Source organism: Fukomys damarensis, unplaced genomic scaffold (genome assembly GCF_012274545.1).
Source record: "Fukomys damarensis isolate Sample0158 unplaced genomic scaffold, DMR_v1.0_HiC HiC_scaffold_39, whole genome shotgun sequence".
Lineage (NCBI taxonomy): Eukaryota > Metazoa > Chordata > Mammalia > Rodentia > Bathyergidae > Fukomys > Fukomys damarensis.
Window position 1 is genome coordinate 87,627,313 of NW_022900951.1, and position 16,988 is coordinate 87,644,300.

At 35.9% G+C, this 16,988-nt stretch overlaps 1 protein-coding gene across 7 annotated transcripts in view; it reads left to right on the plus strand.

Moving 5' to 3' along the window:
- The window catches only part of Pak3 (p21 (RAC1) activated kinase 3), a 289,473-nt gene that overhangs the window by 212,760 nt on the left and 59,725 nt on the right, over positions 1 to 16,988 (plus strand). For 5 of the 7 annotated variants that reach the window (XR_004515782.1, XR_004515783.1, XM_033760113.1 and 2 more), the window contains exons 5-8: positions 1,779 to 1,841; positions 3,413 to 3,457; positions 4,627 to 4,780; positions 6,748 to 6,785. Coding sequence is in view for 5 of the 7 variants with exons in the window: in XM_033760113.1 (XP_033616004.1) it covers positions 1,779 to 1,841; positions 3,413 to 3,457; positions 4,627 to 4,780; positions 6,748 to 6,785 (300 nt within the window). In the remaining 2 variants the exon portion in view is untranslated. The remainder of the gene's footprint in view (positions 1 to 1,778; positions 1,842 to 3,412; positions 3,458 to 4,626; positions 4,781 to 6,747; positions 6,786 to 16,988) is intronic. The other 2 variants (XM_010603079.2, XM_010603084.2) reach the window with 2 other exon arrangements.

The window sequence follows — 16,988 nt, forward strand, 5'->3', positions numbered from 1 at the left end:
TTCTATGCTGTTAAGGAGTTTAATTAAAATGTATTTTCTGAAATAATGAGTAGTTTTGAATGAGTTTTAAAAACATCTTTGCTAGGACTATCGCCATCAATTCCCGATTAAGCCTGAGAGAAATATAGATAATGAATAAATTTCCTGCCTCCAAAAATGATGGTTAGTGAACAGACTGCGTCATATGATTAAGTGGGAAAAAAAGAAGCAAATCAATTTGATTTGAAGAAGCAAGCCATGTAGCTAAGTTGCTAGACAAATTATCTTAATTGTTTAACTCTAGAAGTAAACAATACGAATAATATGGAAACAAGGTAAATATCTGGACCTCCTAAAGTTGTGTGAGCATATTATTTCTGCATTCTCAGTAGGGAGCAGAAGGGAATGTAAGAATTAATCACACTGTTACATTGAGATAGTATTTAACCAGTTTCATCATCAGAGTTGGAGACATTATTCCAATGCCCTTGAGTTTGAGCTCAGCTTTTGTTATATTGTCAGAATATTCTCTTAGCTGCGTTTAGAAATTGTAATGCTGCTCTCACTACCACCATCATCCCCACTAGATGAAAGTAATTTTTATAATGTAAAAAATTTTATATTTTTAAATATCATAAAGAAAGAGATTTGTAAGTATTTTTCTGAAAATTGAAACAGGAAAGTCCTTTAAACTTTATAGAAGTTATGTCTAATAACTTTTGTCTTTTTATTTTTAAGAACTTTGTGTTACCAGTTTTTACCTTTTTCCCCCTATGTGTCTCTTTTGTTTTACATGTCTCATGATTTATTATTGTCATTACACATTTTCGTTCTCTTTTTTCTTCCTTTTTATTTTCTGATCTGAAAATCTTCACTGGTTATATTATGTGACATTCTGATTCTTTTTCAATTTTTTTATTCTTTCCACATTTCCCAACTTACTTGGCATCTTATGATTCAGTCTATCTTTGGGTCTTTTTGTTGTTGTTTTTCCTGGGTTCTGAATGGAAATGAAGGAAAGTGACTCATCATTACCTTGATGTCTACAGCACCAGCCATTTCACTTTGTTGTTTATTAGAACCCAGTGAATCAATTAGACATGGATGGAGTAAGATATATGGTTGGCAGTCTTTCCAGTCATGAAAAATATAATTTGATACTGCTCAACCAAACCAAACAAGCCTCACCTCCAAATCGATATGAAGTAAAGCAGTTGTTTGGAAGCAGTCCATTGACAAATTTAAGATAGATGGATGAATGGATAGAGGCTAAATTTAGAAACCTAAAGAACTTTGTCTTGATCTTTTGTAACTACTTGTCAACACATTATTTTTAAAGAAGCCAAATTCTGCCTTTTTTACTATCTTAATCTATGATTTACATATACTATGCTATTGTTTTTAACCTTAAAAATATGAAAGGACAATAAGCTTTTTAAAACACATTTTCTGGGCGGAATTCAGAATTTAGTCCTAATTGCTACCATATCATTAAGTCATTTTGTGTTGGGGGGATATTACTAAATTTGATTACTGTGATTGTTGAGGTTGAAGTTTGAGCAATTTGTTGAATTGTCTTAGCCGGTTGTCATATAAGGTTCTATTATTCTTAATTTTGGAAACTGGTTTCGTGTTTTGTTTGGTGATTACTCTTTGTCTAATTGGCCCGTATAATGTTGTATACCTGGTCATATACTTGGACCTTAAAGCTAAAATTACATCGGGAGGTGAGATTTTCAGTACTAATTTATTACAAGTCCTTATCCTTTATATTGCCATTTTTGTCCCAAATACTTTAGAACTCCCCTTTCCAGACCTCTAGACCTGTGACGGTCGCTTCAAGTCAATCAGAGGGAAAAATGGTATGAGTGATATAAATTATCATTTCTTATGATAAGATAAATGCTTGGCCTGTTATATCATGCTGCCATTCTCCTGAGCTACAATGGATAATCCCTAGCTTGATGTATATCTACTTGTTACCCTATACATAGTCAGGCAATGATATGTGCTCCTGCTTCTGATGCTTAATCTCCCAGGTCTCTAGTAGCTGTCTAACGTTGGGATTACTGTGTCAATTTGGAGTCATGAGATGGCTTTCTGGTTATGTGCCTTTGTGGCATAAATTGAAATATGATTGTCAGGTTTCATTGATAAACTAGTTTGTCTCAAAAAAAAAAAGAAATTATGTCAGCTGTGTAGTCAAGTGGTAAGTATACTTGTCTGGAGGATCTTCTGCAATTGACAACATTTTTGCTGCTATCTCGTGATACAGCCCAAACCAAAAGTTTATTTATCACAAAAGTTTCAAAGTGCCATGGGAATGTATAATAGCTTCAAATATTATAATGATTATGGTAATGATCATGCCAGTGAAGTCTGCTTTAGTGGTTATGTGCAATGCATACCTGGATTTATAACACTTAATAACTCCTTTGGCCAGTACAGTATTAACCAAATGCTATTAATTGCACTTAGAATAAGAACTGGGATCATGCATGGGCTCCTGAATTCCAATTTTTGGCTTAAGGCTTTAGCATCAAACTGCGTGATGAATGCATGTAAAAGTGTTGCTTCACTGTGCTTGGAGTAACCCAAATACCAGGAATCAAGGAGCTATATCCTAAATAAAACCAGTTGGGTCAAAGCATGTTTCTGTAGCATTTGAGATATCTTTATTTAGACAAAACTTTTACCGTATATCTGACTTTATTTTGTGGGAAATGAGATTTTGGTACTGTAGCATTAAAATGGAAATTATTCATATATATTTTGAAATAAAATGGCTTCCCTTTCCCTGGTCTAAATGTATAAGAAACTTAAACATAGAGCCTGGCTGTGGAGGAACATCCCTTTCCTAGTTTTCTCTAAGCCAGCCATGACTTTAACAACAAAAGGCAGAACAAAAATTGAGCATTGCCACATAGCTGTCCTTTGAGCTTTAGCCATATAGTCTCTTGCAATTTGAAATTGAAATTGATTAACCAGAATTGGGAACTGAAATTTGTAAGTTCATCACAGGGCCATTGGCTACCTGTGATCACGCAGTTATAAAAACAACTTACAAATTATTGTCAAAGCTTTTCATGATGCCATCCTTCTTCCCTCCAAATTCATGTTTCTGCTTTTAGTAATTTCTCTAATCATTTAATGGTAATTCTTATTATTACCTATTTATGGAGGAAGCATCTGGCCAAAAGTGGAATTATACATCCAAACTTGGAACATTGTCATTTTCTCTGTTCTCTTAAAGCTGTTGTCCTGTAGCCTGTCCAGTCCCTGATTTAGTTAATGCCGCCCTATTTTCATAACTGCCCCACTTTAAAAGGGTTTCCCCCCATTCAGACCCATTGGTTTCATTTCCTCCCACCTTCTAAGTTGTCCCACATTCTGTTTTAACTTTCTTTTCTTTCTTTATTTACGTCCATTACAGCCAGATCTCTATGGCTCACAGATGTGCCCAGGGAAGCTCCCAGAGGTGCGTCACAGGCCCAAAAGAAGCTTGCATCAAAGTGCTTCTTTGAGATGTCATAGCACTGCAGCAGCAGGTTCATGTGTGTGCAGTAGAGTTGTTGCTTGGCTTATCTCACTTTTTTGTTGTCATTCCCAAACTCTGGAGGCCCACGTCACACATTGTTTTGCCGAGACTTCATAGGACAAAGCCACATAAATTGTGTCTGGATGCACTTCAGAAATAGTGTGTCTCCTTCTCTCTCCAAGTTGTTCTTGGAGGTTGGATAATTTTGAAATGGGGACAAGTGTAGGCTGAACTTGTAGGAAAGAATGTTGGATACGCAATGCAAAACTAACCTCTCTGTATAATTTTTTCAATTCTCCTTGGCTAGATTGCCAAATACTCCTTCCTCTCTGCTCTAAGTGCTTCAAATTATTGCAAATTCTCACAAGGTTTTGGCATGGTTCTCATAGTCCCCAGGTTCTTTGTGGCCAATAAATGAAGTGGGGAGGAAAGGAGGGAGGAGCAGAGCAGGGCATGTCCTGTATAAAGCTGCAGTGGAAATCTCCAAAGCAGCGTTAATGTTAGTATTTAGCATCTCAGTGGTTATTGCTCCTCAACAATTTTGTTTTTGTCTCCCCTCAATTTGGCTGTATATTAAAGCTGTAGACCCAAAAATTTATATTTTGTAATCACAGAGTATAAACTGACCATGGGTGAGGCTTTCCTTTTATTCTAAAATATATTCTGATGAAAACATGCCCAGAAACAGCTTGTTATTCCAGTCATAGAAAACCCATTGATCTGCACGATACTATGCTGTGCACAAATTTAGAGAAGTCTTGCTATGTCTGCCCTGAGTCGCCAGAAAAAAAATAAGCTAAGCTGTAAACATCATTTCATGGATGAGCAGAGTCAATATGGAGGTGATTTTCATGCGCTTTTTTTTCAATCACAGTCATACTCCCACCCACCCTTTTTAAGTTGGATCCTAGTTTTACCTATGTGTTTTAATTAGAGAAGAGAATGATTGCATTATTAAGTTACTAACGTTAAAACTAGAATGTAACTTCAGTTTCCCAAGTGTAATCCTACAGGTAGCATGGGCTTCTTGGTGAAGAACTTTACTGGAACATGAATGTGCTGCTGCCTAATATTCTGAGCTGCCTTTCTTTCCCTTTGGTTGTCCACAGGGAATTCCTGAACAATGGGCACGATTACTCCAGACCTCCAACATAACAAAACTGGAACAGAAGAAGAACCCACAAGCTGTTTTAGATGTTCTCAAATTCTATGATTCCAAAGAAACAGTTAACAACCAGAAATACATGAGCTTTACATCAGGAGGTAAGAGAAATTTTGGAGTATTTAAAATTGAAGAATTGGAAGGAAAAAAAGGAGAATAGAAGGAAAAATGGAAACAAAGCTTTGTAAATAAGTAGAAGAGAGATTGGAGGGAAGGGAGGGGATTGGGATAAAAAGGATCAAAATATATCAAGTACAGGTACAAATTACCCATGATGAATGTGATCATTATGTGTATCTGAAATATACCAATAAAATTATTTTTTAAATTGAAGAATTAACTATAATATCAGAGCCTTATGATTAAAATAAAGTATCTGTGGAATATGTATCCTATGTCTGTGAAGTCAGTTCTAGTACCTTCTTCAAATGAGCTTAGTATAATGAAACCAAAAGATGAGTTAGAACTTGGGGTTGATAACAAGAGATACATATTCATTGGGTGTTTTTAGAACTCAGATAAGGAAATTGTTCAGTGAATCCATAGGGGTTAACTTGAATCAGCCATTACAGTTGTTTGGTCTCTTCACTCACATGAAGACCTACATCACTTAGGATTAGGCCTTGTATTCATGAAGTAAGAAATAGATGAATCAAACCATAGTCTCTAGAAAGTTATCCCATAGGTTTATTGATTTGTACCATCATGAGGCCAAATAAATTTTGTGATTGCCAGATTATTTTCATCATATCCCAAAATAAGATTGAGGAAAAGAAACCGTGTCTTATTATTTACAATTGAAATTTCCATGTTATTACCAAATCTGACTTCATTTGCCTATATAGACCAGGCCTTTGTTTGGAAATTTGTTATTTAAATTTGCACTATAAGCAACCAAAAACATATCCCAAATAATACTTTTGCACTTTGAAAAATATGATCTAGCTTCTGTCTCTAGAACAATTTATTTGCTATCTAAAGAGAGAAGGGAATGTTATCATTAATACCCTAGCCATAAAGAACTCCTACCACTAGGCATTGGGTTTTATGTATGGCCAACTTGAAGTCTGTTTGAGTATGGTACAAATACACTCTTGGAATGAGAGGTGCGTCTGATTTGACCATATCAAATATTAAAGGTCAACACTGAATATATGTGACAATTCAAATGCTAAATGAGACTTTTTTATTTGATTTTAGCTGTCCCCCCATGTTGAAAACCTAAAAAGAAAGCCATCAAGACAAACTTCTTATGCTAGTCTTTCATGTAGAATAAAATGCCTGAGAGATCCTGTTGATATATAAAACAATATTTAATGTGAGGAAATCTGGAGCTGTGCTTCAAGTTACAATCATAGGTGACCAGAAGAACCAAAAATGCTTTCAAGAAATCATTTTGGACTAACCATTGATATTCTTCAGTTTCCCAAAAAATAGCCACTGCTGTTTAATATTTTATTTTTGTCTGTTCTCTTCACTTAGAAAGATCGGCTCCTGACAACTATGTTAGACGAGATCGGGCGCGTTCAGGGTGGTATGGCTGTTGACCTGAAAACTATGTTAAGACTCAGCAGTATCTGAGTTATTGCACTATACTGAGCTGAATGAAACTCACCATATTGTTCTCTGAATGCTCTAGTGTTGAAACTGACTGTATAAGGGGCAAGGAGAAGAGGAGAATCAGAAGGGAAGGCAAAAGAAGGAATAGAAAGGAGGGAGAAAGGAGAAAAGGGACAGAGGAAAGGAGAAAAATCCTTTAATACAGATACATAGACTGATAGCGATCAAAAGTAGGTTGTCTTCACATTCTTCTATATAGATGAGGTTCACATCATTAAGGTCTATACAATGAGTTGGTGAGAATGTGGTGAGTAAAGAATGGTGTAAACTATTTTAAACAAAAAAACTATCATTTCTCATAATATCTATTTAATACTAAATTGGAGAATGTATTCTTGACCCAAGACACGCAGAGTTTTGGTTTATTTTTCTGGGTTTTTCTTTTTAGTATGCCTAAATGAGATAGTCCTCATGAAATGAAGATGACCTCTTTATTCTCACTTTTCAGATAAAAGTGCACATGGCTATATAGCAGCACATCCTTCAGTAAGTAAAAAATCAAAAACTTTCTCATGATTAGTGGTTCCTAAGATCTAACAGGATATAATTGAATTTATGCTGTTTTTATATATAAAATCTTTTAAAAACACATTAAACAGTATAATTGAGATATAAACATTTACCTGTTTTAAGGGTACAATCAGTTTTAATAAATTTGTGTTATATACTTGGGTTAGCCTCATCATAATGAAGCTTTAGAACATGTGCAGCACTTCAGTAAAATCTCTCTTCAGTACTTAGAGTTAATCCCTACGCACTGCTACCGTACCCCCAGGGCAAGCGCTAACCTGGTTTCTGCCTTTAAATATTTTCCTTTCTGGACATTTCCTTTAAATAAAATAATACATTCTATAACCTTTTCTTATTGACTTTTTTTACTTACCATAATTCTTTCAGAATCCATCTGAGTTGCTGTGTACATCAGTAGTTTGTTTTTCTTATTACTCAGTAGTGCACTGTGGTATAGCTATACCACTGATTTTTTTTAAAATTAATTTTATTGGTACATTTAAGGTATACAATATAATGACATTCATCATTGGAAATTTGCACCTTTACATAATCCATCTTGGTTCTTATGTTTCCCCATTCCCCTGACCTCCCTTCAACCCCTACACTGCTCCCTATCTATAAAGAATTTGTTTCCATTTTTTGTTTTTCTCATATTCCATTCCCTCCCACTTCCCCTTCCCCTTTGCACTTTTTCTTCCTATGTCACATTATCTGTATACCTTTTAGTCCTTATTTACACTTTCAGTTTCTCACACTAGAGAAACCATTCAGTATTTACAAATATGTGTCCTATTTATTTCACTGAAGAGTATCACCTGAATGTGCATCCATTTAGCTGTAAATGTCTCTAGTTTCTTATTCTTTATGGCTGAGTAGTACTCCATTATATTAAAAAAACACATTTTCTTTTTTCAGTCTCCCATTGATGGTACAGCTGGGTCAAATGGGACTGCCATACTGATTTCCACAGTCTACACTCCCACTAGCAGTGGAGCAGGGTTCCTCTTCCCCCACAGCCCAGCCAGCATTTGTTATTGGTTGATTTCATGATAGCAACCATTCTTTCTGGGGTGAGGTGGAATTTCAGTGTTGTTTTCATCTGCATCTCTCGAATGACCAGTGATGTTGAACATTTTTTCATATGTTTATTTACTATTTCTACTTCTTTGTCTGGGAAATGTCCTTTTCAGATGCCCATTTTTGGATTGGGACTTTAAATTTGGGAGGTCGGATTTTTAAAAAATTCTTTATATAGTCTAGATAATAGACCTTTGTCTGAGGAAGAGCTGGTGTGTTGTCTCCTAAGACTGTTGGTCATTTCTCTTGCTGGGTAGAAACTTTTCAATAAGAATAAAACCCACTGGTTGATTGTTTGTGCCAGTTCACGGGCAAGTGAGGTTTTGTTGATAAAATCTTTTCCTACACCAATGTCTTCAGGAGTTCTACCTAACCACTCTTCTAGCCACTTTATGGTTTCTATATTAATATTTAGATATTTAATCCATTTTGATTTTAGTTTAGGGCATGGTGAGAGATATAGGTCTAGTTTTAATCCTTGGCAAGTTGAAATCCAGTTTTTCCAGCACCATTTATTAAAGAGGCCATCTTTCCTCCAATGAGGATGTTTGGCTCCTTTGCTGAAGATGACGTGCCTGAGTGTCTGGAGTTGTTTCTACACCTTCTAATCTGTTCCACTGGTCCTTAGGTCTGTTTCTTTGCCAGGACCAGGCTGCTTTTATCACAGTAGCTTTGTTGTATAGTTTCAAGTCAGAGATTGTGATACCCCCTACGTTCTCTCTATTGCGTAGAAGTGCTTTTGCTATTCTAGGTCCCTTCTTGTTCCAAATGAATGTTTGGATTGTTTTCTCAAGGTCTGTAAGTATGCTGCTGGGATTGCAATTGGGATTGCATTGAATCTATGTAGCAGTTTTGGAGGTATGGCCATTTTCACCATGTTAATTCTTCCTACCCATGAGCAAGGGATGTCTTTCCATTTTCTGACATCCTCTTCGATCTCTTTTTTCAGAGTGCTACAGTTTTCAGAGTAGAGGCCTTTGATTTCTTTCATTAAGTTTAGGTATTTCAATATTTTGGATGCTATTGTGAAAGGAATTGTTTGCCCCATTTCTCTCTCAGTGAGTGTTTTTCGTGTGCAGGGAAGCTATTGATTTTTGTGTGTTGACCTTGTATCCAGCTATTTTACTGAATTTGGTTATTAACTCTGGAAGTCTTTTGGGTGGAGTTCTTGGGGTCTTCTATATAGATTATCATGTCTTCTGCAAATAATAACGATTTGACTTCTTCATTTCCTATCTTTATTCCTTCTATTTCTTTCTCTTGTCCAATTGCTGTGGCTAGTGTTTCCAAAATAATATTAAACAGGAGTGGTGATGGTGGACATCCTTGTCTTGTTCCTGATTTTATTGTGAAGGATTTCAGTTTTTGACCATTTAGTATGATACTGGCTGCTGGTTTTTCATAGGTAGCTTTTATCAGATTGAAGTAGAGACCGCCTATTCCAATTTTCTTTAGGGATTTCATCATGAATGAGTGTTGGATTTTATTGAATGATTTTTTGCTTCTATTGAGATGATCATATATGATTTTTGTCCTTGGCTCTATTAATATACTGTATTACATTTATTGAATTGCATATATTGTACCATCCCTGCATTCCTGAGAAGAATTCCACTTAGTATGTGTGATCTTGATGATCTCTGCATTGTGTTTGCCAGTATTTTACTAAGGATTTTTGCATCTGTATTTCATTATTGAGATGGGCTTATAGTTCTCTTTTTTGGTTGCATCTTTCTCTGCTTTGGGGATCAAGTTGATGCATGCTTCCAGAAATGAATTTGGGAGTATTGCTTCCCTTTCCATTTCATTGAAAAGTTTAAACTGTAGTGGCAGTACTCTCTACATGTCGTTTATAATTTAGCAGTGAAGCCATCAGGTCCCAGGCTTTTCTTAGTTGGTAAGTTTTTAATTAATTTTCAATTGCACTGATTGATATTGGGTTGTTTAGAATTTTCTGTCGCCTTCATTCAACCTGGTTGATTCATACATTTCTAGGAATCTGTCCATTTCTTCTGTATTTTCCATCTTATTGGTGCATAGGTTTTCAAAGTAGGTATTTTTGATCCTCTGGATTTCTTCTGGGTCTGTTTTAATTTCACCCCATTCTTTCCTAATTTCATGGATTTTGGCTTTTTCTTTTTGTTGATAAGGTTGGCTAAGGGTTTGTCAATTTGTTTATTCTTTTGAAGAACGAGCTCTTGGCTTCATTGATTTTTGTATTCTTCTCTTAGTCTTGATTGCATTGATTTCTTCCCTGATCTTTATAATTTTCTTCATTGTTTGAGTTTTGGGTTTGTCCTGCTCTTCTTTTTCTAGAAGCTTGAGGTTCAGCATCATGTTGTGTGATTGAGCTCATTCTGTTTTCCTAATATGAGTATTCACTACTATGAATTTCCCTCATAAGACTACTTTCATTGTGTTCCATAGATTCCAATATGTTGTATAGTCATTGTCATTTAATTGTAGGAACTGTCTGATTTCTTCTTTTATTTCCTCTTCTACCTATTGGTGATTCAGAAGTGTGTTATTCAATTTCCATGTGATTATGAAATTCTTGCACTTTCTGTTGCTGTTGATCTCCAATTTCATCATACTATGGTCTGATAATATACAGGGGATAGCTTCAGTTCCTTTGAACTTACTTAAACATGTTCTATGAATGAGTATGTGGCCTCTTTTGGAGAACAATCCATGTGCAGCTATAAAGGATGTGTATTCTGCTATTGTGGGGTGTAGCACTGTAAACATCTTTTAAGTTCATTTGTTCAAGAATTTAAATGAATTCTACTATTTCACTGTTTATTTTTGTCTGGTTTATCTATCTACTTGCGACAGTGGGGTATTGAGGTCCGCCACTATGATTGTACTAGTGCTTATATGATTTTCCATGTCTATTAATATTTGTTGTATATAGTTTGGTGCACTAGTGTTTGGTAGTAATGATTGTCATCTCTTCCTCTTGGATTGTTCCCTTTACCAGGATGTAGTGTCCATTTTTGTCCCTTTTAACCAGTGTTAGTTTGAAATCCACTTGATCTGTTAAGAAGGTAGCTATTCCCGCTTTTTTTTTTTTTTTTTTTTTTTTTTGGTTGCTGTCACATGAAGTATTGTTTTCTACTCTTTAACTTTCAGTCTGTGAATTACACTTTGAATTACGTGGGTATCTTGTATGCAACATATTGTTGGATCTTGCTTCTTGACCCATTCTGCCAGTCTATTTCTTTGGATTAGTAAATTGAGACCATTAACATTGATGTTATAAGTAATATGTATTGACTTATCTTTGTCATGACATTTTCTTTTCATTGGATTCTCCCCCTTTGCATTTAATTTCTTGTGTTGCCTGATGGGTTCATTCTGCTGGGCTTCCTGGGGTTGTGATCCTGATTGTCTTTTTCTAGGATATTGTTTAAAATTTTGGGGTGCGCTGGTTTAGTATTCATGAAATTCCTAAGGTGCTCTTTGTCATGAAAGTATCTTATGTCTCCATCAATTTTGAAAGATCATTTTGCATGGTGCATCAGTCTGGGTTGGAGGCAGTTTTCCTTTAGAGCTTGAAATACATCACTCCACACTCTTCTTGCCTTGTGGGTTTATGTTGAGAAGTCTGCTCTTACTCAGTTGGGTTTTCCTTTGTATGTGATCTGTTTCTTTTCTTTATGTGCATATGGAATTCTGTTCTTCTGTTGGGTTTCTGGAATCTTAACTATTATATGTCTTTGTGTAGATTTTTTTAAATACAGCTAATTGCTTCACTTATCTGTATGTCAAGTTATTTTCCCCTATTTGGGAAGTTTTCTGCCATTACTTCTCTGAACAGTTTTAAAAAACTGTGGTCCATACTCTCTCCTGTTTTTTTATTGAATCTGATCAGTCTTACATTATTCTTCTTTGAATTGTCTAGCTTCTTTGAATCAATGTAGCTGTATTGATTTCTCATGGTCCCTTACTATTTTTAAGAAATTTTTCTCTTCCTGGTCACTAATTGCAATCCTATCTTCAATATGTGAAATTCTGTCCTCGCATTGGCTTGTTCTGCTGTGTAATCTTTCAATGGTATTTTTAGTCTTTTGGAAATATGTTTTCATCTGTTTTATGGATCCCATTAGTTTCCTATGTTGGGATTCTATCATGTTTCTCATTTTTTATCTGTGTCTTCTCTAGATTTATTAATCATGTCTTGTACTATTGGCACAATCACTGCTGTTATCTGAGAAATTATTTCTGATTTTGCTTTTTCATGATCCTCTTTCATTGCCAGTTCTGGGAGACCAGGTGGCTGAGTATCAGATTGTTCCATCTTGTTTCCCTTTGGGGTTGCCTTAGGTGGTCTGGACATCTGGTTTTGAGACTTATTTCCGTGTCTTCACATTTCAACAGATGCAGCCTGCTCTGCCTTTGTTGAGGCAAATTTTTGCTCACCCATTGTTCTTCAATTCTTAGAAAGCCACTCAGCAGCTTTTACTCTGCTGCTCACCAGTACACCAATTCCTGGATTTAGAATGGTAGGCTTCTAGATCCCTGAGCTTACCTGTTGTCTGGGCATGCTTCTGGCTTGGGCCTGTTCACACTTGGGATGGTATCTAGGCATGCCTCTTGCTGGGGCCCTTATGTAGCTGTTGTCTGAGAGGGCCTTTGGCTGGGAGCTGTGTACTCTAGTTCCTGTGTAGGCTTCTGGCTAGGATTTCCATGCACTTATCAATTGTATTGGGGTGAGCCTCTGGCTGTTGCTTGTGCCTCTGTGTAGTTCTTTTCAAGATGGGCCTTGGCTTTGGCTGATGATATGGCTAGTCTCTGGCTGAAGCCTGTGTGCCCATGCAGCTCTTGTCTCGGTGCGCTTGTGCCTTAGGCAGGTGTGCCTGCACCTCTGGGGTCAGGATGTGGCCCTGGCTGGGATCCATCTACAGCCGCACTACTCTGGTCCACACAGCCGCTCCCCAGGATCTGTGTAAACTTAGGGGTGGTATGGTGGGCCTCTGCATGAAGCTTGTGTGTCTGTGCAGCTGTTGTCTAGGAGGGCCTATGGCTTGGGTGGGTGTGCCTGTGCCTCTGGGGTTGGGGTGGGCCCCTGGCTGGGATCTGTCTGCAGCCGAACCACTGTGGTCCTCACAGGTGCTCCCCAGGATCTGTGCCAGCTGATTGTTTATTTACTCCTTGAAGATTCACTAGACTATTGCTATTTTGGGGCTATTACCAGTAAAGTTACTATAAAAACACATGTTCATTTGACTTATTTGGACAAATGTTTATATTTTCCTTACATATAAAATCTGGAAAATAATCATATTAATAGGAACTTCTCTTTATTGAACACAGAATGTATATATGCAGTGTGGGCTAATATTATTTTTATATGAACTTAATCTTCTACACAATTCAATTAAGTAAGATTTACCATTGTTGTCATTTTACAAATGAAGAAACTGAGGTTTAGAGAGATAAACTTACTGTTCTATTTTGTGATATTCCATTTTTTAGTGTCATTCGTTCAATCAAACTAAAATGCATTGAGGGAACTGAACCTTGCCCAAAATCACATGCATTTATCAGAAGGTGAACTGGAAAATATGCAAATTAATCTTTGGAAGTATTGTGGCATCTGTAGAAATACCAAATACATTAGATAAAATCAGCTCTGATGAGGTTTCCTTTTCTGTGAATGTTCTTTTTGATATCCTAATAAAAATCATTTCCTGTCTAATTTGCTTACATAGTGGTGTAACAATTGGAATTAGTAAAAGTCCCCTAGCCATTTATTTATTCAGGGCCATGGATGGCCAACCCAATTTTTTTCATTTCATAGATGATGAATACTAACCTGCTTGACATCATCCTGGCCTGCTAGCGTGACAGTGGTAGATTATTAGTGCTAAAATGTAAAAGCTCTGAGATGGTGTGACACTTCTTCTAAAATTAAAAAATAGAATTACCATTGATCCAGCTGTTCTAATTCTGGGTATATACACAGAGTTGTAAGCAGAGTCTTGAGATATTATACACATGTTCATAGAAGCACTATTCACAATAGCTGAAAGGTAGAAGCAACTCAAACATCCAACAGTGGATGAAGTGATAAATAAGATGTTGTATATACAAATAATAGAACATTATTCAACACATATGAACATTGGAAAGCTTATGCTAGGTGAAATAGGCCAGTCAGAAAAAGACAAAGACTGCATAATTCCACTTATTTGAGTTACATAGAGGAGTCAAATTTGTAGTGACAAAAAGTAGAATGTTGGTAGCCAGAAGTTTAGTGGCAGGGGAATGGGGAATTGTTTAATGAGTACATAGTTTCAGTTTTGAAATATGTAAAGAGTGCTGGAGATGGATGATGATAATTCTTACTAATACTGAAATGTACATATAAAATGGTTCGGATGGTAACTTTTATGCTATATATATTTTACCATTGTTAAAAATAAAATAAAAAGGGGCGTAGGAGTGTGGCTAGTGCTATAGCATATGCTTAGCATGCGTGATGCATGCCCTGGGTTCAGTCCTCAGCACAGGGAAGAAGGGAGAGAGGGAGAGAGAGAGAGGATAAATGGAAGGAAAGGAAAGGAAAAAATGAGAACAAATGGAAAAGAAAAAAGGAAATGAAAGGAAAGAAAAGGAAAAAGAAATGAAAAATACAAGGCAAAGTATTGGGCATAGGTATTTAATCTGATTCTTCTACTTAATGGCTGTGTGAATTTGAAAGGTAGCATAGCTTCCTTTAGCCTTTTTCTTCAGTGTTAAATGGGAATAATGACAGGGTCTAACTTCCATGACTTATGTGAATATTCACTATGACAATACATATAATGTACTTAGTATAGTACCTAACACATGTGTTTATTAAATATTAACTGTTACTATTTTTATTTTTCTATGGCAACAAGAGGAAAAGCTAGCTCCCTACACATATGTAGATTGTCTGAGACTAAGTTCTGGGTCTTGTTGAGATTCCCCAAAATAGAAAACAATAACACTCTCTTACCCAACTGTCATTTCCCCTCCTGTTTCTTTGCCATGACAGCTTCCTGGGCCACACTGAAAATAACACAAAAAGGAAGGAAATAGGAAAGTATGAAAGAATGCCATCATTCCATGATCTACACATACTTTATCTTCTTTAATCTAATTAATATCATAATTATGCAGCCCTGGCTGAATATACTAGGAAAGAAATGGTTATTATTATTTTTGTAGGTCAGTTATTTTAATAGCAAATGTCCAGAATGAATTACGAATGGAAACTGAGATTAGATGAAGGGAGACTAGTTGGGGAAATATTGCAAGTATCCAGGACAGAGATAATGAGGGATAGAGGTGAAGTAATGGCAACAGGAATAGAAAGAATGGTTTCAAATTCTAGAGATGTTTACGTTATTGATTGGCTGTTAGAAGAAAAGATGAAATCAAAGGTGATTGTGGGTTTAAAATGAATGAAAAGATATGGATGTTATCTTTCAGGAGAAGCAGTTTCCCATTGGAAGATGTGTTTCCTATTGGAAAGTCTGAATTTGAAGCTGGATGCGACTTCTGAGTAGAGATAATTGATTAAACTATTTGACTAAAGCTGGGTTCTTATTGATTGATTTAACTGAAATTGGACCCACACGTTCAGTTAAGATCACTTCAATCAGACAGTCACTTGGGATAGAGAATTGCACCTTGTCTTTTTATTATGGCTCTAAAGGGAGACTGCACTTCACACTGTTTGCCTTTTTGTGTTAGAAACTGTCCCAGTAGACCTAGTTATCTTACATGATCTGATTGAATGGAGCCGACTAATCTGTATAAATAGAGTCTGAATTGATCAGAAGTTTTGGCATCCTGTATAAAAGTAAATGTAATTAAGTGTAAGAATCAGTATCGAATCAATTTTGTATTCTGTAAATGTGTAAATGTCTATGCAATTAGTATTAAATTCAGTGATGCCTCTCATAGTTTCATATGCTTTACTTCTCACTTATTATAGTTTCTTTGATATTAGTGTCTTAAATTCCACATACTGTTCAGGGATATATTCTTCAATTTTAAGCTAATTTTAAAATATGTTATTTTGATTGCACTGTAGAGAACGAAGTGATATATTTACAATCCTGAGCTATTATTCTAAGTTGAAGGTAAAGACAATAATATGAATATGTCATGATTTATGCCCCAGAGAAACTGTGTGTACAGTTGACAGATTCTTCTTGATTTCTAGTTCTGATTTTTTTGGGGGGTGGTATTTGGGATCGAATTCAAGACCTTGCACTTGTCAGGAAGGTGCTGTACCACTAAGCTAAATCCCTGGCCTAGTTCTTATGTGTTTTATCCATCTAGATTGGTGGTTCTTCACTGTGTGTCAGAATTGCCTGGAGACGTCTGTTAAAGTGCAGATTCTAGTACTCAAATTCCCAGAGTAGGACTAAAATGGAAATCTGAAACCTACATTTTCAATAGGTACCAAGAGTGTCCCCAAACCACATTTTATATTATCTACAGTATCCAAAATCCTTCCTTTTACTTTCTTTGGCCTTTAAACATTCAGCTCAAAGAAAGGAGAGGTTCCTAAGGTAGTTCTTCTGGTGGTACATTCTTTAGAGCAGGGTTCACATTTGGAGTCTATGGATAACATTAGAAAATCTATGAACCCTCAATTACATGGAAGAGTTTCTCTCCCTTCATTTTTCTAAGAAGATGAACCAAATCCTTCAGAATTTTAAGAGTCCATGTCATGTAAAGATACAAGATCCCAATGATGAATGTAATTGTATATCTAAAATGTACCAATAAAAATATTAAGAAAAAGAATTCAATTAAAATAAAAAATCAATTGAAAAAGTTAAAAAAAAAAGAATTTTAACTGTCCAGGACTCTACTCAGGTTAAGAATTACCTCCCATGCTCTAATCAATGTGTGGTATCATAAGCAAGGTCAGCCTGGCTGCATAGTGAATTCAAGACTAGTTTGAACTACATAGCAAGACCCTGTCTCAAAAAATCCAAGGTTAGATCGTTTCTTGGCCTTTTGGCTAAGATCAAGTGTAAAAAATAAAAGTTTAGAAAAAAAATTCCTTAGTCACTCTGTATCTATTTATATTTTTACAAGTTTAAAAAATTA